The 21,522-nt window shown below is 44.4% G+C and overlaps 1 protein-coding gene and 1 pseudogene across 5 annotated transcripts in view; one reads left to right on the forward strand and one right to left on the reverse strand.

Annotated features, from left to right (window-relative positions):
• Positions 1-21,522, reverse strand: part of ece2a (endothelin converting enzyme 2a) — a 216,461-nt gene that overhangs the window by 98,019 nt on the left and 96,920 nt on the right. For all 5 annotated transcript variants that reach the window (XM_036986430.2, XM_090182797.1, XM_036986429.2 and 2 more), the window contains exon 3: positions 17,407-17,693. In XM_036986430.2, the coding sequence (XP_036842325.2) occupies positions 17,407-17,693 (287 nt within the window). The remainder of the gene's footprint in view (positions 1-17,406; positions 17,694-21,522) is intronic.
• Positions 4,883-5,508, forward strand: LOC149982154 (uncharacterized; annotated as a pseudogene).

A 21,522-nucleotide genomic window follows, 5' to 3' on the forward strand; every position in this document is an offset into this window, starting at 1 on the left:
CTATTAAATGAATAGGGATTCTATATTGAAGTCTATGATTAGGCCCACAGAGATCTTATTAAATGAATAGGGATTCTATATTGAAGTCTATGATTAGGCCAACAGAGATCTTATTAAATGAATAGGGATTCTATATTGAAGTCTATGATTAGGATCATACATGTTTTGGGTACATACAGAAGGTCCTGTAAAGGGAAGACATGAATTCTACTTTCACCCCTGGAATCAAGTATTGTGATACTAAACCTGGTATCGGTATTGAAGTCAAAATGTTGGTATCGTGTGTGTGTGTGTGTTAGATTTGAACCCTTTGCTGCAGTGAAGCTTAGCCAATCTTAATCAAAGACTATGAGACTCACTAGGAGAGACGGTAAGGAACATAACAGCCTGGACACAGTTGCCTAAAATCAACTTAACCCACACACACAGGCATACGCATCTGAAATCTGTTTGCATCTCTTCTCCTTCCCTTTTTCTATCCTCTCTCTCTCTCTCCAACTTTTAATCTCTTTAGTATGAATCTTAATCACACACATTCAGAACAGGCAGTTCAGAGGATAAACTCACAACATGTTCTCCACAAAACCAAACAGAAAGGTACACAGAGTATTCTTACTATCCACAAGTTCATTTTAATGACAAATACTACCATGTATCTGCTAAATATAAATATCAACTGTAAATACATGTACAGTTGAAGTAAGAAGTTTACATACACCTTAGCCAAATACATTTAAACTCATTTAAATTCCTGAATTTAATCCTAGTAAAAATGACCTGTCTTAGGTCAGTTATGATCACCACTTTATTTTAAGAATGTGAAATGTCAGAATAATAGCAGAGAGAATTATTTATTTCAGCTTTTATTTATTTCATCACATTCCCAGTGGGTCAGAAGTTTACATACACTCAATTAGTATTTGTTACCATTGCCTTTACATTGTTTAACTTGGGTCAAACGTTTCGGGTAGCCTTCCACAAGCTTCCCACAATAAGTTGGGTGAATTTTGGCCCATTCCTCCTGACAGAGCTGGTGTAACTGAGTCAGGTTTGTAGGCCCCCTTCCTCACACACACTTTTTCAGTTCTGCCCACACATTTTCTATAGGGTTGAGGTTAGGGCTTTGTGATGGCCACTCCAATACCTTGACTTTGTTGTCCTTAAGCCATTTTGCCACAACTTTGGAAGAATGCTTGGGGTCATTGTCGATTTGGAAGACCCTTTTGCGACCAAGCTTTAACTTCCAGACTGATGTCTTGAGATGTTGCTTCAATATATCCACATAAATTTACATCCTCATGATGCCCTCTATTTTGTGAAGTGCACCAGTCCCTCCTGCAGCAAAGCACCAACACAACATGATGCTGCCACCCTGTGTTTCGCAGTTGGGATGGTGGAGTTACACCATGGATCATCAAGAACTTCAAGGAGAGCGGTTCAATTGTTGTGAAGAAGGCTTCAGGGCGCCCAAGAAAGTCCAGCAAGTGCCAGGACCGTCTCCTAAAGTTGATTCAGCTGCGGGATCGGGGCACCACCAGTACAGAGCTTGCTCAGGAATGGCAGCAGGCAGGTGTGAGTGCATCTGCACGCACAGTGAGGCAAAGACTTTTGGAGGATGGCCTGGTGTCAAGAAGGGCAGCAAAGAAGCCACTTCTCTCCAGGAAAAACATCAGGGTCAGACTGATATTCTACAAAAGGTACAGGGATTGGACTGCTGAGGACTGGGGTAAAGTCATTTTCTCTGATGAATCCCCTTTCTGATTGTTTGGGGCATCCGGAAAAAAGCTTGTCCGGAGAAGACAAGGTGAGCGCTACCATCAGTCCTGTGTCATGCCAACAGTAAAGCATCCTGAGACTATTCATGTGTGGGGTTCATTCTCAGTTAAGGGAGTAGGCTCACTCACAATTTTGTCTAAGAACACAGCCATGAATAAAGAATGGTACCAACACATCCTCCGAGAGCAACTTGTCCCAACCATCCATGAACAGTTTGGTGACGAACAATGCCTTTTCCAGCATGATGGAGCACCTTGCCATAAGGTAAACATGATAACTAAGTGGCTCGGGGAACAAAACATTGATATTTTGGGTCCATGGCCAGGAAACTCCCCAGACCTTAATCCCATTGAGAACTTGTGGTCAATCCTCAAGAGGCGGGTGGACAAACAAAAACCCACAAATTCTGACCAAGTCCAAGCATTGATTATGCAAGAATGGGCTGCCATCATGTGGCCCAACATCTGACAAAAATATCTAAAGACACTGAAACAGCCAACTTTGTGGAAATTCATATTTGTTATTCTCAAAACTTTTGGCCACGACTGTACATATAATTCATTATATTCTCACAATAGTTCCCCTCAAAAACAGTAAACTAACTGTCTTTGTTTTGTCTCTTATTTTGGGTCAGGAGTTTCGGGGAAAAATAACAATACATTTTTTGATAGGATAACAAAGTAACAGACAGAGTGCACTATGGGTAAGCATATAAGGCCATAAACAGAGTTCTCCGTACATGTGGATTATAATCCCAATCCTAGCCTCAGATTGAAGTGTGTTTGTGTGTGTGTGTCTGTGTGTGTGTGTATGTGTGTGTGTCGTGAGATGAGGAGAGAAATCTGTCAGCAGTGTAATTTCAGATACCTTCCAACCAAATTAATGAGGTACATAGATGAAATGACGGAGCTAAGGGATTGACTGGGTGTGTATCACAGTGTTTTCATGTGTGTGTGTGTGTGTGCATGTGACCGTGTGAGCCTGTATGTGCATGGAGCTGTATGTGTGTGTGTTTGGGAACAGAAGGATTGTGTCTGGCCCCAGGGCATCTCTATTCACTGTGCTCTCCTGCCACCTCAAACCCTAATGTTGGATTAAACAAGAACAGAGAGAGAGAGAGACGGGGGGTGGAGTGGAGGAAGAGAGAGAAAGAGTGGGGAGAGAGAGAGGAGAAAGGGAGAGAGAGAAAGAGTGGGGAGAGAGAGGGGAGAAAGGGAGAGAGGGGGGGTGGAGTGGAGGAAGAGAGAGAGAGTGGAGAGAGAGAGGGGAGAAAGGGAGAGAGAGACGGGGGTGGAGAGGAGGAAGAGAGAGACAGAGTGGAGAGAGAGGGGAGAAAGGGAGAGAGGGGGGGTGGAGAGGAGGAAGAGAGAGAAAGAGTGGGGAGAGAGAGGGGAGAAAGGGAGAGAGAGGGGGTGGAGTGGAGGAAGAGAGAGAAAGAGTGGAGAGAGAGAGGGGAGAAAGGGAGAGAGAGACGGGGGATAGAGAGGGAAAGAGGGTTGCAGATAGGGAGAAGTGAGAGAGGAGGGAGAGAGAGAAGGGAGAGAGGAGGGAGAAAGAGTAGGGAGAGAGAGAAGAAAGGGATTGAGAGAAGAGAGAGAGGGGTGGGGATAATTTTATAGTCAAATAACTTAAGAAAATGTACACACTTTTCATATACACATTTACACTCTTTCCTTGACATAAACTGACCAGGTGAATCCAGGTGAAAACTATGATCCCTTATTGATGTCACTTGTTAAATCCACTTCAATCAGAAGTGTAGAAGAAGGGAAGGAGACTGGTTAAAGAAGGATTTTTTAAGCCTTGAGACAATTGAGACATGAATTGTGTATGTGTGCCGTTCAGAATGGTCCACCAGCCAAAGGACATCCAGCCAACTTGACACAACTGTGGGAAGCATTGGAGGCTACATGGGCAGCATCCCTGTGGAACGCTTCCTGACACCTTGCCCATGCCCTGACGCATTGAGGCTGTTCTAAGGGCAAAAGGGTGTGCAACTCAATATCAGGAAGGTGTTCCTAATGTTTGGTTTACTCAGTGTATAGTACACATGTATTATCTGTGTCCATATTGTGGCTGAATGGAATTTCTAGTAGATACAGTAGACCAGATGGTTCAAGAGAAAATACCTGAATTCATGAAAAAAAGCATCTAAATCAACAATGGTATTATTTTCAATGAACTCTAATGACTTATTTCCCAACTGCCACAGATTGGCGCCAAAACATTCACAACAAAGACATTTTTGACATAGTAGAATAAATAAAAGTGTGGGAAAAAAATGATATATAAAGAAAATGTAATTGTCACACCCTGACCTTAGAGAGACGTTTTATTTCTCTATTTGGTTAGGGCAGGGTGTGATTTGGGGTGGGCGTTCTATGTTGTCTATTTCTTTGTATTTGGCCGAGTATGGTTCCCAATCAGAGGCAGCTGTCTATCGTTGTCTCTGATTGGGAATCATACTTAGGCAGCCCTTTTTCCCACTTTCTGTTGTGGGATCTTGTTTTTTGTTAGTTGCTGTGTGAGCGCTACAATTATTTACGTGTCGTTTATCTTTCTTGTTTTTTTGTTGGTGTACATTTAATACATTTAAAATGTACGCCTACCATGCTGCAGCTTGGTCTCATTCAAACGACGGACGTAACAGAAGATCCCACCACCAACGGAAAAAGCAGCGTGGTGAGGAGGACTGGACCTGGGAGGAAATCCTGGAGGGAGCAGGAGTATCGTCGTCCGAAGGAGGAGATGGAGGCAGCGAAAGCGGAACGGCGACGTTATGAGGAGTTATACCAACAAAGCAAGCACGAGAGGCATCCCCCCCCAAACATTTTTTGCTTACCGTGGGGAGCATGTGACTGGTCAGGCACCATGTTATGCAGTGATGCGCACGGTGTCTCCAGTGAACATTCACATCCCGGTGAGCTCTGTGCCAGCGCCCCTCATTTGCCGGGCGGAAGTGGGCATCCAGCCAGGACGGGTTGTGCCAGCTTTACGCTAGAGACCTCCAGTGCGCCTCCATGGCCCAGTGTATCCGGTGCCTGTTCCACGCACCAGGCTTCCAGTGCATCTCCCCAGTCCGGTGAGACCTGTTCCGGTTCCACGTATGAGGCCTCCAGTATGTCTCCCCAGCCTGGTAAGCCCTGTGGCAGCTCCACGCACCAGGCCTCCAGTACGTCTCCTCAGTCCTGTGAGACCTGTTCCGGCTCCATGTACGAAGCCTCCAGTCATGATCCATGGCCAGGAGCCTGTAGTGATAATCCATGGCCCGAAGCCTCCAGTGATGATCCATGGCACAAAGCCTCCAGTGATGATCCATGGCCCAGAGCCTGCAGTGAAAATCCAGGGCAAGGAGCCTCCAGCGACAGTCCCCAGTCCGGAGCCTTCAGCGACGGTCCCCAGTCCGGAGCCTCCAGCAACGGTCCCCAGTTCAGAGCCGTCAGCGAAGGTCCCCAGTCCGGAGCCGCTGGCGAAGGTCCCCAGTCCGGAGCCGCCGGCGACGGTCCCCAGTCCGGAGACTCCGGCGACGGTCCGCAGTCCGGAGCCTCTAGCGACGGTCCGCAGTCTGGAGCCTCCAGCAACGAGCTGCTGGCCAGAGCCTCCAGCGGGGGTTCCCAGTCCGGAGCCTCCGGCGATGATCTGCAGTCCAGAGCCTCCAGCAGGGGTTCCCAGTTCGGAGTCTCCAGCGACAATCCACGGTCCGGTTCCACAGAAGCGGAGGGATCAGCGTAAGGAGGGGGGACTGCGTCCAGAACCGGAGCCGCCACTGAGGGTAGATGCCCACCCGGACCCTCCCCTATAGGTTCAGGTTTGCGGCCGGGAGTCCTCACCTTTGGGGGGGGGGGGGGGGGGGGGGGGTACTGTCACGCCCTGACCTTAGAGAGACGTTTTATTTCTCTATTTGGTTAGGGCAGGGTGTGATTTGGGGTGGGCGTTCAATGTTGTCTATTTCTTTGTATTTGGCCAAGTATGGTCCCCAATCAGAGGCAGCTGTCTATCGTTGTCTCTGAATGGGAATCATGCTTAAGCAGCCCTTTTCCCACTTTCTGTTGTGGGATCTTGTTTTTTGTTAGTTGCTGTGTGAGCGCTACAATTATTTACGTGTTGTTTATCTTTCTTCTTTTTTGTTGGTGTTCATTTAATAAATGTAAAATGAACGTCTACCACGCTGCAGCTTGGTCTCATTCAAACGACAGACGTAACAGTAATGCTGAAACCCTCACATTAAACATGCTATTCACTACGTTGATGGTTGTTGTTCTCCTATTTTTTCATCTTCTTTGATTATTTATGTATTTTACATGTGATAAGGCCAAACAGACGGGCAGATATTATTACAGACACCTGTGATAATCTGAAGTACCCAAAAGGCCACAAGTCATCTGATCAATTTAAGAAAAAAAATGAAAAGTTAGAGAAGGAGACAGACAGACAGAGAGAGAGAGAGAAAGAAACAGACAGACAGAACGAGAGAGGGGTGGGAAAGACTAAATGAAAAGTGAGAGAGGGAGAGAGAGCGAGAGAGAAAAAGAGAGACAGACAGACAGAGACAGACAGACAGACAGACAGAAAAAAAAGAGAGACAGAGACAGACAGACAGACAGACAGACAGACAGACAGACAGACAGAGAGGGGACTAAATGAGAAGTGAGAGAGAGAAACCCATATCCTAACGACTGAATCGACCATCATTAGACAACATGAACCTGAGACTATATACCGACTGAATAGCAATCAACTATGCTCCCTCTTCCTCACGTTGTTCCAGTGCTCTACTTTCTCCTCCTCTGCTGTAACTGAGGAAGAGGAGCGGGCTCATTTGGCAGTCACACACACACACACACACACACACATGGACCCCTCGTCCCCCCACACACACAGAGAGAGGAAGCGGGAAGAGAGGAATGAGGATAGAAAGTAAAGAGAGAGAGTCTATCTTCCCTCTCAAGGTTTCTGTAAGAATAAAAATACCTAGGTCTGTATTCTACATGAAAAGACCGTGAACACACAGAGACAGTGTCCCAGACCACAGAACCCCTCAACAGACGAGGGAAAGTCAGACCCCTGAACAGAATCTCTAGGGAAGATTTAGAATCCAGAGTTCAGCTTAGTTTTCTATTTTCCTTTCCATTATTGCAAAAATAACTCAAAAGACAACCACATGTAAATACATGTGACTACTACATCTACATGAATGAATCCTCCACATGAACACCTAGGACCAGCTCTGAACAGTTGTAAACATACTAAACAGAGTGGCAGGTAGCCTAGCGGTTAGCTTAGCGGTTTGCCTAGTGGTTAGCATAGTGGTTAGCCTAGCGGTTAGCTTAGCGGTTTGCCTAGTGGTTAGCCTAGAGGTTAGCTTAGCGGTTTGCCTAGTGGTTAGCCTAGCGGTTAGCCTAGCAGTTAGGAGCGTTGGACCAGTAAACGGAAAGTTGTTAGTTTGAATCCCCAAGCCGACAAGAAGGAAAATCTGTCAATGTGACCTTCAGCAACGCACCACACCCTAATTGCTCGGGATAAGAGCTTTTGCTAAATGACTCAAATGTAAGCGCAGTCCTGAACATGCTACTGTATGACATGTGACAAGTCATCCCTACTGGGGACATGCATCATAACCAGATGGTAATTTCCCTTTCAGTTCTTGTGAGTTGAATTGACACGATTGACATGTTAGTTGAATTTACATCTGATTTCTCCATTTATATATATGCCCTGCTCTTCTCTCCCTCTCTCTCTCCTTGACTCAACCTGCCATTCCCTCAGTGTTCAGGTATGGTGGGCTATATTCTCTCCATCTCTCTCCTTGACTCAACCTCCCATTCTCTCAGTGTTCAGGTATGGTGGGCTATATTCTCTCCATCTCTCTCACACACTTGTCTTTTACTCTTCCCCTTCCAAATGTGGACAATATACTGCAGTGTGTGTGAGTGTGTTTGTGTTGTGACTGCTGCAGGGTCCCAGGCAGCCCACTTGACCTTGGGCTTTACGAGTGCTTCTGACTGCCTAACGATGCCTGTTGCCTTGGAAACCCCCAGGCCACACGAGCCGAGCGCAGACAATGTTTTTGAGTAGCAACAGGGGGGTTTCTGTGTGTTTGCTTGCTTGCTCGTGTGTGTGCGTGCGTGCGTGTGTGCGTGCGCTCTGGCTGTTTACAAATATCTTCCCTGATCTGCATGAAAAGCACACAGTATGCGTCTCAGAACATGATATAACATAGTTATTACAGGAATAGCGCTGGTTAGCTGTCCCACTGCTTACAGTATCTAATGTAACATAACAGGGCCTGGAGCTTTAGACAGAAACGGTATTGCCTCAAAATGATATGAACACTAATACACTATTGTATTGACTATAAAAGTGATGGCAGATTATACAGTACAGTGATGGCAGATTATACAGTACAGTGATGGCAGATTATACAGTACAGTGATGGTAGATTATACAGTACAGTGATGGTAGATTATACAGTACAGTGATGGTAGATTATACAGTACAGTGATGGCAGATTATACAGTACAGTGATGGCAGATTATACAGTACAGTGATGGTAGATTATACAGTACAGTGATGGCAGATTATACAGTACAGTGATGGCAGATTATACAGTACAGTGATGGCAGATTATACAGTACAGTGATGGTAGATTATACAGTACAGTGATGGCAGATTATACAGTACAGTGATGGCAGATTATACAGTACAGTGATGGTAGATTATACAGTACAGTGATGGCAGATTAAACAGTAAAGTGATGGCAGATTATACAGTACAGTGATGGCAGATTATACAGTACAGTGATGGTAGATTATACAGTACAGTGATGGCAGATTAAACAGTAAAGTGATGGCAGATTATACAGTACAGTGATGGCAGATTATACAGTACAGTGATGGTAGATTATACAGTACAGTGATAGCAGATTATACAGTACAGTGATGGCAGATTATACAGTACAGTGATAGCAGATTATACAGTACAGTGATAGCAGATTATACAGTACATTGCAGGTGAAGTAATGTGCATCCAACTAGTGGTAGGGTCTCCCTCAGAGTGGTAAATATTTAATGAAGGTCCTGATTTTCACATGACGTCTGTTTGTACTACATGACTACATAGCTTACTTGCTACGTAACACATAGGGCAGATAAAGGATTTACGGAGAGCGAGGGAGAGAGAGAACGAGAAAGAGAGAGGGAGAGAGAGAACGAGAGAGAAAGAGAGAGGGAAAGAGAGAAAGGGAACGAGAGAGAGAGAACAAGAGAGAAATAGAAGAGAATGAAAGAACGAGAGGGAGAGACAACAAGAGAGATTGAATGAGAAAGAGAACTAGAGATAATGAGAGAACGAATGATAGAGAACAAGAGAGAATGAGAGAGCAAGCGAGAGAACGAGAGAGAGCAAGCGAGAGAACGAGAGAGAGAGCAAGCAAGAGAACGAGTGAGAATGAGAGAGAGCGAGTGAGAGAGAATGAGAGAGAGAGAATGAGAGAGAATGAGAGAGAGAGAATGAGAGAGAGAGAATGAGAGAGAGAATGAGAGAGAGAGAGAGAGAGAGAGAGAGAGAGGGAGAGAGAGAGAAAGAGAATGAGAGAGAGTGAATGAGAGAGATAACTAGGGAATGAGAGAGAGGGACAATGAGAGAGACAGACAATGAGAGAGAGAGACAATGAGAGAGAGAGGACAAGAGTGAGAGCGACAGCGAGAGAAGAGTCCCCTAAGCAAGCTGGCCCTGGGGCTCTGTTCACAAACACAAACACACCCCACAGAGCCCCAGGACAGCAGCACAATTAGACCCAACCAAATCATGAAAAAACAAAAATATAATTACTTGGCACATTGGAAAGAATTAACAAAAAAACAGAGCAAACTAGAATACTATTTGGCCCTAAACAGAGAGTACACAGTGGCAGAATACCTGACCACTGTGACTGACCCAAACTTAAGGAAAGCTTTGACTATGTACAGACTCAGTGAGCATAGCCTTGCTATTGAGAAAGCTCGCCGTAGGCAGACATGGCTCTCAAGAGAAGACAGGCTATGTGCACACTGCCCACAAAATGAGGTGGAAACTGAGCTGCACTTCCTAACCTCCTGCCAAATGTATGACCATATTAGAGATACATATTTCCCTCAGATTACACAAACCCACAAAGAATTCGATAACAAATCCCATATCTATAGGGTGAAATACCACAGCGTGTCATCACAGCAGCAAGAAGTGTGGCCTTTTGCCACAATGAAAGGGCAACATGTGAAGAACAAAAACACTTGTAAATACAACCCATATTTATGTAGATTTTTTTTGGTGTGGACACAGAGTGCAAAGACAAAGTGAATTACTCCAATCCGCTTAATCACTGGCAGAGGGGGCTGGTGTGTGAAACTAATTTAAAGATGGTTTAGAGTGTGTGTGTGTGTGTGTGTGTTAGAGACAGCTGATACTCTATAGGTCAATCCCTCAATGGTTCACTGGTTCAGTATGACATCACCACGTCAGACTCTCCAAAGGGGAGGGGAGAGATCATGTGACACTATGAGGTAATAATCCCATAGAGTCAGTTGTCCTCTTCTCCCTCCCAGCATCTAATTCTCATCGACTATTCTCCTTCATTCTGCCTATGACTCCTCCTCCCCGTTCAATGATCAGATATGTTGCAACACTTGATTTGACATTTTAAACCCAAACTAAAGACAGTCTGTCCTCACTATTCTGTTGCACTTTTAAGTGGACTTAAGACACGGTCCCTGCCGTGGCACACCTTAAAGTGGACTAAAGGTTAGCCATGAAAAGTGTTAGTCATAGCGGATATCCCACCAAAGGGTTGCCATAGCAACAGAGAGTGATTCATAGAGCATGTCAGGCGTTCACACCTCAGCACGCCACTGCATCTCTCTGCTCTGAGTGAGTGAGTGAGTGAGTGAGTGAGTGAGTGAGTGAGTGAGTGAGTGTAAGAGTGTGAGATAGAGTGAGAGAGAGAAAAAGTGTGAGAGTGAGAGACAGTGATATACTGTAGAAGTGAAAAAGTGTTGCATCATGCATATGTGAGTGTGTGTATATGTGAGTGTGCATATGTGTGTGTGTGTGTGTGTGTGTGTGTGTGTGTGTGTGTGTGTGTGTGTGTGTGTGTGTGTGTGTGTGTACATTGAGTGTGTGTACATTGAGTGTGTAGACATTGTGTACTCAACCAATACGTTTTGGTGAATTCTCTCTTCTGTGTTACTACAGTCCACTGTTTAACTCTCTCCTGTGTTACTACAGTCTACGGTTTAACTCTCTCCTGTGTTACTACAGTCTACTGTATAACTCTCTGCTGTATTGCTACAGTCTACTGTTTAACTCTCTCCTGTGTTACTACAGTCTACTGTTTAACTCTCTCCTGTGTTACTACAGTCTACTGTTTAACTCTCTCCTGTGTTACTACAGTCTACTGTATAACTCTCTCCTGTGTTGCTACAGTCTACTGTTTAACTCTCTCCTGTGTTACTACAGTCTACTGTTTAACTCTCTCCTGTGTTACTACAGTCTACTGTTTAACTCTCTCCTGTGTTACTACAGTCTACTGTTTAACTCTCTCCTGTGTTACTACAGTCTACGGTTTAACTCTCTCCTGTGTTACTACAGTCTACTGTATAACTCTCTGCTGTATTGCTACAGTCTACTGTTTAACTCTCTCCTGTGTTACTACAGTCTACTGTTTAACTCTCTCCTGTGTTACTACAGTCTACTGTATAACTCTCTCCTGTGTTGCTACAGTCTACTGTTTAACTCTCTGCTGTGTTACTACAGTCTACTGTTTAACTCTCTGCTGTGTTGCTACAGTCTACTGTTTAACTCTCTCCTGTGTTACTACAGTCTACTGTATAACTCTCTCCTGTGTTGCTACAGTCTACTGTTTAACTCTCTGCTGTGTTACTACAGTCTACTGTCTAACTCTCTGCTGTGTTGCTACAGTCTACTGTTTAACTCTCTGCTGTGTTGCTACAGTCTACTGTTTAACTCTCTCCTGTGTTACTACAGTCTACTGTTTAACTCTCTCCTGTGTTACTACAGTCTACTGTATAACTCTCTCCTGTGTTACTACAGTCTACTGTTTAAATGTCTCCTGTGTTACTACAGTCTACTGTTTAAATGTCTCCTGTGTTACTACAGTCTACTGTATAACTCTCTCCTGTGTTACTACAGTCTACTGTTTAAATGTCTCCTGTGTTACTACAGTCTACTGTTTAAATGTCTCCTGTGTTACTACAGTCTACTGTTTAACTCTCTCCTGTGTTACTACAGTCTACTGTTTAACTCTCTGCTTTGTTGCTACAGTCTACTGTATAACTCTCTCCTGTGTTACTACAGTCTACTGTTTAACTCTCTCCTGTGTTACTACAGTCTACTGTATAACTCTCTCCTGTGTTGGTACAGTCTACTGTTTAACTCTCTGCTGTGTTACTACAGTCTACTGTTTAACTCTCTGCTGTGTTACTACAGTCTACTGTTTAACTCTCTCCTGTGTTACTACAGTCTACTGTATAACTCTCTCCTGTGTTGCTACAGTCTACTGTTTAACTCTCTGCTGTGTTACTACAGTCTACTGTTTAACTCTCTGCTGTGTTGCTACAGTCTACTGTTTAACTCTCTCCTGTGTTACTACAGTCTACTGTTTAACTCTCTCCTGTGTTACTACAGTCTACTGTATAACTCTCTCCTGTGTTACCACAGTCTACTGTTTAAATGTCTCCTGTGTTACTACAGTTTACTGTTTAAATGTCTCCTGTGTTACTACAGTCTACTGTATAACTCTCTCCTGTGTTACTACAGTCTACTGTTTAAATGTCTCCTGTGTTACTACAGTCTACTGTTTAAATGTCTCCTGTGTTACTACAGTCTACTGTTTAACTCTCTCCTGTGTTACTAGAGTCTACTGTTTAACTCTCTGCTGTGTTGCTACAGTCTACTGTATAACTCTCTCCTGTGTTACTACAGTCTACTGTTTAACTCTCTCCTGTGTTACTACAGTCTACTGTATAACTCTCTCCTGTGTTACTACAGTTTACTGTTTAAATGTCTCCTGTGTTACTACAGTCTACTGTTTAAATGTCTCCTGTGTTACTACAGTCTACTGTATAACTCTCTCCTGTGTTACTACAGTCTACTGTTTAAATGTCTCCTGTGTTACTACAGTCTACTGTTTAAATGTCTCCTGTGTTACTACAGTCTACAGTTTAAATGTCTCCTGTGTTACTACGGTCTACTGTTTAAATGTATCCTGTGTTACTACAGTCTACTGTTTAACTCTCTCCTGTGTTACTAGAGTCTACTGTATAACTCTCTCCTGTGTTACTACAGTCTACTGTTTAACTCTCTCTCCTGTGTTACTACAGTCTACTGTTTAAATGTCTCCTGTGTTACTACAGTCTACTGTTTAACTCTCTCCTGTGTTACTACAGTCTACTGTATAACTCTCTCCTGTGTTACTACAGTCTACTGTTTAACTCTCTCTCCTGTGTTACTACAGTCTACTGTTTAAATCTCCTGTGTTACTACAGTCTACTGTTTAAATGTCTCCTGTGTTACTACAGTCTACTGTTTAAATGTCTCCTGTGTTACTACAGTCTACAGTTTAAATGTCTCCTGTGTTACTACAGTCTACTGTTTAACTCTCTCCTGTGTTACTACAGTCTACTGTTTAAATGTCTCCTGTGTTACTACAGTCTACTGTTTAAATGTATCCTGTGTTACTACAGTCTACTGTTTAACTCTCTCCTGTGTTACTACAGTCTACTGTTTAAATGTCTCCTGTGTTACTACAGTCTACTGTTTAAATGTCTCCTGTGTTACTACAGTCTACTGTTTAAATGTCTCCTGTGTTACTACAGTCTACTGTTTAAATGTCTCCTGTGTTACTACAGTCTACTGTTTAACTCTCTCCTGTGTTACTACAGTCTACTGTTTAACTCTCTCCTGTGTTACTACAGTCTACTGTTTAAATGTCTCCTGTGTTACTACAGTCTACTGTTTAAAATGTCTCCTGTGTTACTACAGTCTACTGTTTAAATGTCTCCTGTGTTACTACAGTCTACTGTTTAACTCTCTCCTGTGTTGCTACAGTCTACTGTTTAAATGTCTCCTGTGTTACTACAGTCTACTGTTTAAATGTCTCCTGTGTTACTACAGTCTACTGTATAACTCTCTCCTGTGTTACTACAGTCTACTGTTTAAATGTCTCCTGTGTTACTACAGTCTACTGTATAACTCTCTCCTGTGTTACTACAGTTTACTGTTTAAATGTCTCCTGTGTTACTACAGTCTACTGTTTAACTCTGCTGTGTTGCTACAGTCTACTGTTTAAATGTCTCCTGTGTTACTACAGTCTACTGTTTAACTCTCTGCTGTGTTGCTACAGTCTACTGTTTAACTCTCTCCTGTGTTACTACAGTCTACTGTATAACTCTCTCCTGTGTTACTACAGTCTACTGTTTAACTCTCTGCTGTGTTGCTACAGTCTACTGTTTAACTCTCTCCTGTGTTACTACAGTCTACTGTATAACTCTCTCCTGTGTTACTACAGTCTACTGTATAACTCTCTCCTGTGTTACTACAGTCTACTGTATAACTCTCTCCTGTGTTACTACAGTCTACTGTATAACTCTCTCCTGTGTTACTACAGTCTACTGTTTAACTCTCTGCTGTGTTACTACAGTCTACTGTATAACTCTCTCCTGTGTTACTACAGTCTACTGTTTAACTCTCTGCTGTGTTGCTACAGTCTACTGTTTAACTCTCTCCTGTGTTACTACAGTCTACTGTATAACTCTCTCCTGTGTTACTACAGTCTACTGTTTAAATGTCTCCTGTGTTACTACAGTCTACTGTTTAAATGTCTCCTGTGTTACTACAGTCTACTGTATAACTCTCTCCTGTGTTACTACAGTCTACTGTTTAAATGTCTCCTGTGTTACTACAGTCTACTGTTTAAAATGTCTCCTGTGTTACTACAGTCTACTGTTTAAATGTCTCCTGTGTTACTACAGTCTACTGTTTAAAATGTCTCCTGTGTTACTACAGTCTACTGTTTAAATGTCTCCTGTGTTACTACAGTCTACTGTTTAAATGTCTCCTGTGTTACTACAGTCTACTGTTTAAATGTCTCCTGTGTTACTACAGTCTACTGTTTAAATGTCTCCTGTGTTACTACAGTCTACTGTTTAAATGTCTCCTGTGTTACTACAGTCTACTGTTTAAATGTCTCCTGTGTTACTACAGTCTACTGTTTAAATGTCTCCTGTGTTACTACAGTCTACTGTTTAAATGTCTCCTGTGTTACTACAGTCTACTGTTTAACTCTCTCCTGTGTTACTACAGTCTACTGTTTAAATGTCTCCTGTGTTACTACAGTCTACTGTTTAAATGTCTCCTGTGTTACTACAGTCTACTGTTTAAATGTCTCCTGTGTTACTACAGTCTACTCTGTTTTGCCCGCCCTCTGCTGACGCCATTTTATGAGTTTTCCTATTTTTTCAACCACTTGCTTTAATATTCTTTTTGCTTTTATGATGAAACATTCACATAACAGACTCCCCCTCCTTCCCTCTCTACCTCCTTCCCTCCCTCGCTACCTCCCTCGTTCGCTACCTTCCTCCCTCCCTCACTCTCTACCTCCTTCCCTCCCTCCCTCACTACCTCCTTCCCTCGTTCGCTACCTTCCTCCCTCCCTCACTCTCTACCTCCTTCCCTCGCTACCTCCCTCCCTCCTTCCCTCCCTCGCTACCTTTCTCCCTCCCTCACTCTCTACCTCCTTCCCTCCCTCACTACCTCCCTCCCTCGTTCGCTACCTTCCTCCCTCCCTCACTCTCTACCTCCCTATCACACTGGCGCACTGCTCATTAGCTTTCTGTCAGTTTTGGTTTCTGTCTCCCACTCGCTCTCTTTCTCACTCGTTCTCTCTCGTTCTCTCCCTTTCTCGCTCTTTCTCTCTGTCTGCATCCTCCTCTGTCACATAGTTTCACTCTTCCAATTCTGGTACCTGTCTCCCCTATTTGACAATGTCCACCTCTCTCCCTAAATCTTTCACTCCCTCCCTTTCTCTCGCATCCCCTCCCCCCGCCCTTCCTCTTTTTGAGAGGGGTGTTTGTGTTCCACTATGATCAAAGAAGATTATATACAGCCACCCAAACATACTCCCACCTACATGTATATATACAATAAAACACACACACACACAGCACGCACGCACGCACACACTCATTACCAAGCTCTCATAAGCACACACACACACACATTTGGGTTGAATCCTGACAGATGTGCTTCTGCAGAGGGATGGGAGATGTAGTGGGGTGAAGAAAAACAAAACAGGAAGAGACAAACAGGAAGAGACAGACCGGAAGAGACAAACAGAAAGAGACAGACTGGAAGAGACAGACCGGAAGAGACAGACCGGAAGAGACAGACGGGAAGAGACAGACGGGAAGAGACAAGACAGGAAGAGACAGCCCGGAAGAGGCAAACAAGAAGAGACAGACAGGAAGAGGCAAACAGGAAGAGACAGACGGGAAGAGACAAACAGGAAGAGACAGACGGGAAGAGACAGACAGGAAGAGACAGACCGGAAGAGACAGACCGGAAGAGATAGACCGGAAGACAGACCGGAAGAGACAAACAGGAAGAGACAAACAGGAAGAGACAGCCCGGAAGAGACAAACAGGAAGAGACGGACCAGAAGAGACAAACAGGAAGAGACCAACAGGAAGAGACAAACCGGAACAGACAGACAGGAAGAGGAAGAGACAGACAGGAGGAAACAGACATGAAGAGACAGACAGGAAGAGACAGACAGGAGGAGACAGACAGGAGGAGACAGACATAAGGAGACAGACTGAGAGGAGGTGAGAGGAGGTGAGAGAGGAGATGAGAGAGAGTGAGAGAGCAGGTGAGGGAGGAGGTGATGGAGGAGGTGAGAGACAGAGTGAGAGAGGAGGTGAGGGAGGAGGTGAGAGAGCGTGAGAGCAGGTGAGGGAGGAGGTGAGAGAGGAGGTGAGGGTGGTAGAGAGAGGAGGAATGAAATGGTGTAGTGAGGGAGGGCGGTGAGAGACAGAGTGAGAGAGGAGGTGAGGGTGGTAGAGAGAGGAGGAATGAAATAGTGGAGTGAGGGAGGGCGGTGAGAGACAGAGTGAGAGAGGAGGTGAGGGAGGAGGTGAGAGACAGAGTGACAGAGGAGGTACGGGTGGTAGAGAGAGGAGGAATGAAATAGTGGAGTGAGGGAGGGCGGTGAGAGACAGAGTGAGAGAGTGAGAGAGGAGGTGAGGGAGGAGGTGAGAGACAGAGTGACAGAGGAGGTACGAGTGGTAGAGAGAGGAGGAATGAAATAGTGGATTGAGGGAGAGAGGTAAGAAAGGGAGTGGAAGAGACTGCAGCATTATAACATAGGCAGTTGGAAACAGGCCCTGTGACTGAGTTCAGATGGAGTTTTTCTAAAAGAGGAGAGAGAGACCATCTTCCCATCTGTCCACCAGTCCTCTGTTTCATCCTCCTTTAATTCGCCTGCTGTCTGAACAGACAGGCCAATCATTCAGGTCTCTGCTAAAAACAAACAAGAGTGTGTGTCTGTGTGTGCACGTGCACGTGTATACTGCTTCTTACCTCCCTGAGTACCTGGTCAATGAGACATGCAGTCTCCGAGGACACCTTCCAGGGGTCCTTCTCTTCCACCAGCATGGCGTCCAGTGTGCCCTTCTCCAGGACCACGTCGTATGAGGCGTCCGTGAAGGGAAGCTGCCGCGCGTCCATCTGGTGCCAGGTCATGCCCGGGCATGTGGCATCATGCCTGGCAGTCATGGTGTCGATGCACACAGAGGAGTAGTCTATGTTGGTGATGGAGTGGTAGCCAGCATCGTACATGTCACTGCTCATAGAGCTGTTACCACAACCTAGGAGAGGAGAGAATCGTCAATTTCCTGATCAGTAAAGCCTAATCAACGCAACGCCATGGAAACGTGAGCAGTCATAAACCACACCGTCATGTTGGCCTGAAGACAAGAGGGAAGTATTTATCAATGACATCACCATAAATTGATTAGAAACATGCGTGTCCTTCACTAGCTCTATGTCTGACAACACAACAGGAAGTAGTGGGGGTAGTGTTCTTCACTAGCTCTGTCTGACAACACAACAGGAAGTAGTGGGGGTAGTGTTCTTCACTAGCTCTGTCTGACAACACAACAGGAAGTAGTGGGGGTAGTGTTCTTCACTAGCTCTATGTCTGACAACACAACAGGAAGTAGTGGGGGTAGTGTTCTTCACTAGCTCTGTCTGACAACACAACAAGAAGTAGTGGGGGTAGTGTTCTTCACTAGCTCTATGTCTGACAACACAACAGGAAGTAGTGGGGGTAGTGTTCTTCACTAGCTCTATGTCTGACAACACAACAGGAAGTAGTGGGGGTAGTGTTCTTCACTAGCTCTGTCTGACAACACAACAGGAAGTAGTGGGGGTAGTGTTCTTCACTAGCTCTATGTCTGACAACACAACAGGAAGTAGTGGGGGTAGTGTTCTTCACTAGCTCTGTCTGACAACACAACAAGAAGTAGTGGGGGTAGTGTTCTTCACTAGCTCTATGTCTGACAACACAACAGGAAGTAGTGGGGGTAGTGTTCTTCACTAGCTCTATGTCTGACAACACAACAGGAAGTAGTGGGGGTAGTGTTCTTCACTAGCTCTGTCTGACAACAACAGGAAATAGTGGGGGTAGTGTTCTTCACTAGCTCTATGTCTGACAACACAACAGGAAGTAGTGGGGGTAGTGTTCTTCACTAGCTCTGTCTGACAACACAACAGGAAGTAGTGGGGGTAGTGTTCTTCACTAGCTCTATGTCTGACAACACAACAGGAAGTAGTGGGGGTAGTGTTCTTCACTAGCTCTATGTCTGACAACACAACAGGAAGTAGTGGGGGTAGTGTTCTTCACTAGCTCTGTCTGACAACACAACAGGAAGTAGTGGGGGTAGTGTTCTTCACTAGCTCTATGTCTGACAACACAACAGGAAGTAGTGGGGTAGTGTTCTTCACTAGCTCTATGTCTGACAACACAACAGGAAGTAGTGGGGGTAGTGTTTTTCCACTAGCTCTATGTCTGACAACACAACAGGAAGTAGTGGGGGTAGTGTCCTTCACTAGCTCTGTCTGACAACACAACAGGAAGTAGTGGGGGTAGTGTTCTTCACTAGCTATGTCTGACAACACAACAGGAAGTAGTGGGGGTAGTGTTCTTCACTAGCTCTATGTCAGACAGTAATTAAACACACACACACCTAAAGTTCTTTAAATAATCATTGAAACACACTTTAGCCAAAAAGTTGTCTCACACACACACGTTTGCCTGCACCATACTGATGCAGCATGATTGATGGCTTCATTACAGGCAGGGGAGGCCTCCCCGTGACGGATCATCTAAACATCTAGGCCTCGTTTCCCAGCTGTGATGTAACTTAAAGGGATCATCTAAACATCTAGGCCTAGTTTCCCAGCTGTGATGTAACTTAAAGGGATCATCTAAACATCTAGGCCTCGTTTCCCAGCTGTGATGTAACTTAAAGGGGTACTTCAGGATTTTGGCAATGAGGCCCTTTTATCTTCCTCCCCAGAGTCAGATGAACTTGTGGATACCATTTGTCTCTGTGTCCAGTATGAAGGTACTTTTGCAAGCAGCTTCCTTCAAACAGCACACAGCAGTACAGTATCCACGAGTTCACCTGACTGGGGAGGTAGACACAGGGCCTGAAGTATCTTTTCAGCATTATGATGATCATACTAGATGTATCATTACTTACCAGACAAGCAGGTAGAGAGAAAGTTCACGCTGCGTCGTTAGATAATGTGTCAACACGGATAGGATAGAAAGAGAAGCAGTGCTGTTCTCGGATCAGCCTTCTCCACTCAAATCGTACCTTAACATTCAAATGATTCTGAAATACTGACGACGGATCAGCTCCTAGAGAGATATTACCACTTATGGCTGCAAATAGGCTTTAGAGGTGGCTTATTGTGCTTAACCAATAATAATGCACTAAATCACATACTGGGCACATCATTGGTCACATCTTGTCACACATCATGAACCACATTGAGGCAAAAAATGACAGACAGTAGCCTGGTCGCAAAATATAACTCAATTGATTGAACATGAAATTGATTTCAATATGATTGTAAAAGCCTATATGGGTCCATATAGCCTATGCATCTTTTAATGCAGTCATCTCAGTTCTCATTTAAAGCATCATTTTCTTGCAAATACTTGACTTTGTAGTCAACTTCGTTCTGAAGTTATCGTCAGTCACAGTAAGACAGATGACCTAAACATTTTGATTCTATGTTAAGAGGAGATATGTGATTCCAATGAAGGCTCAGGGACCTCGGCTACTAAAGATACATTGTAAGAAAACTAGCGACGATCTGAACGCTACGAATGCTCTGGGAACGAGGCCCTGTTTATCAATTAAGCTAGGCCTCCCCTCCTGGGGCAATGGAGGTTGGTGGGGTAGACAGTGAAAGAGAGAGACAAAGTGTCTGTGTGAGAGGGAGAAAGAGAGAGAGAGCAAGAGGTTGTGTGACAGAGAGGTAAACAGAGAGGTAAACAGAGAGGTAAACAGAGGGGTAAACAGAGAGGTAAAAAGAGGGGTAAACAGAGAGGTAAACAGAGAGGTAAACAGAGGGGTAAACAGAGAGGTAAACAGAGGGGTAAACAGAGAGGTAAACAGGGGGTAAACAGAGAGGTAAACAGAGGTAAAACAGAGAGGTAAACAGAGAGGTAAAACAGAGGTAAACAGAGAGGTAAACAGGGGGTAAACAGAGAGGTAAAAAGAGGGGTAAACAGAGAGGTAAACAGAGAGGTAAACAGAGGGGTAAACAGAGAGGTAAACAGGGGGTAAACAGAGAGGTAAAAAGAGGGGTAAACAGAGAGGTAAACAGAGAGGTAAACAGAGGGGTAAACAGAGGGGTAAACAGAGAGGTAAACAGGGGGTAAACAGAGAGGTAAACAGAGGTAAAACAGAGGTAAACAGAGAGGTAAAACAGAGGTAAACAGAGAGGTAAACAGAGAGGTAAACAGAGGGGTAAACAGGGGGTAAACAGAGAGGTAAACAGAGGTAAAACAGAGAGGTAAACAGAGAGGTAAACAGGGGGTAAACAGAGAGGTAAAAAGAGGGGTAAACAGAGAGGTAAACAGAGAGGTAAACAGAGGGGTAAACAGAGAGGTAAACAGGGGGTAAACAGAGAGGTTAAAAGAGGGGTAAACAGAGAGGTAAACAGAGAGGTAAACAGAGGGGTAAACAGAGAGGTAAACAGGGGGTAAACAGAGAGGTAAACAGAGGTAAAACAGAGGTAAACAGAGAGGTAAAACAGAGGTAAACAGAGAGGTAAACAGAGAGGTAAAACAGAGGTAAACAGAAGGTTTACAGAGAGGTAAACAGAGTTAAACAGAAAGTAAACAGAGGGTAAACAGAGAGGTAAAACAGAGGTAAACAGAGAGGTAAACGGAGAGGTAAAACAGAGGTAAACAGAGAGGTAAACAGAAACAAGCAGGTAGAAAGTAAACAGAGGGTAAACAGAAAGTAAACAGAGGGTAAACAGAGAGGTAAACAGAGGGGTAAACAGAGGGGTAAACAGAGAGGTAAACTGAGGTAAACGGAGGGTAAACAGAGGGGTAAACAGAGAGGTAAACAGAGAGGTAAACAGAGGGGTAAACAAAGACGTAAAACAGAG

Source organism: Oncorhynchus mykiss, chromosome 8, assembly GCF_057628025.1.
Source record: "Oncorhynchus mykiss isolate SJ-2025 chromosome 8, ASM5762802v1, whole genome shotgun sequence".
NCBI classification, from domain to species: domain Eukaryota; kingdom Metazoa; phylum Chordata; class Actinopteri; order Salmoniformes; family Salmonidae; genus Oncorhynchus; species Oncorhynchus mykiss.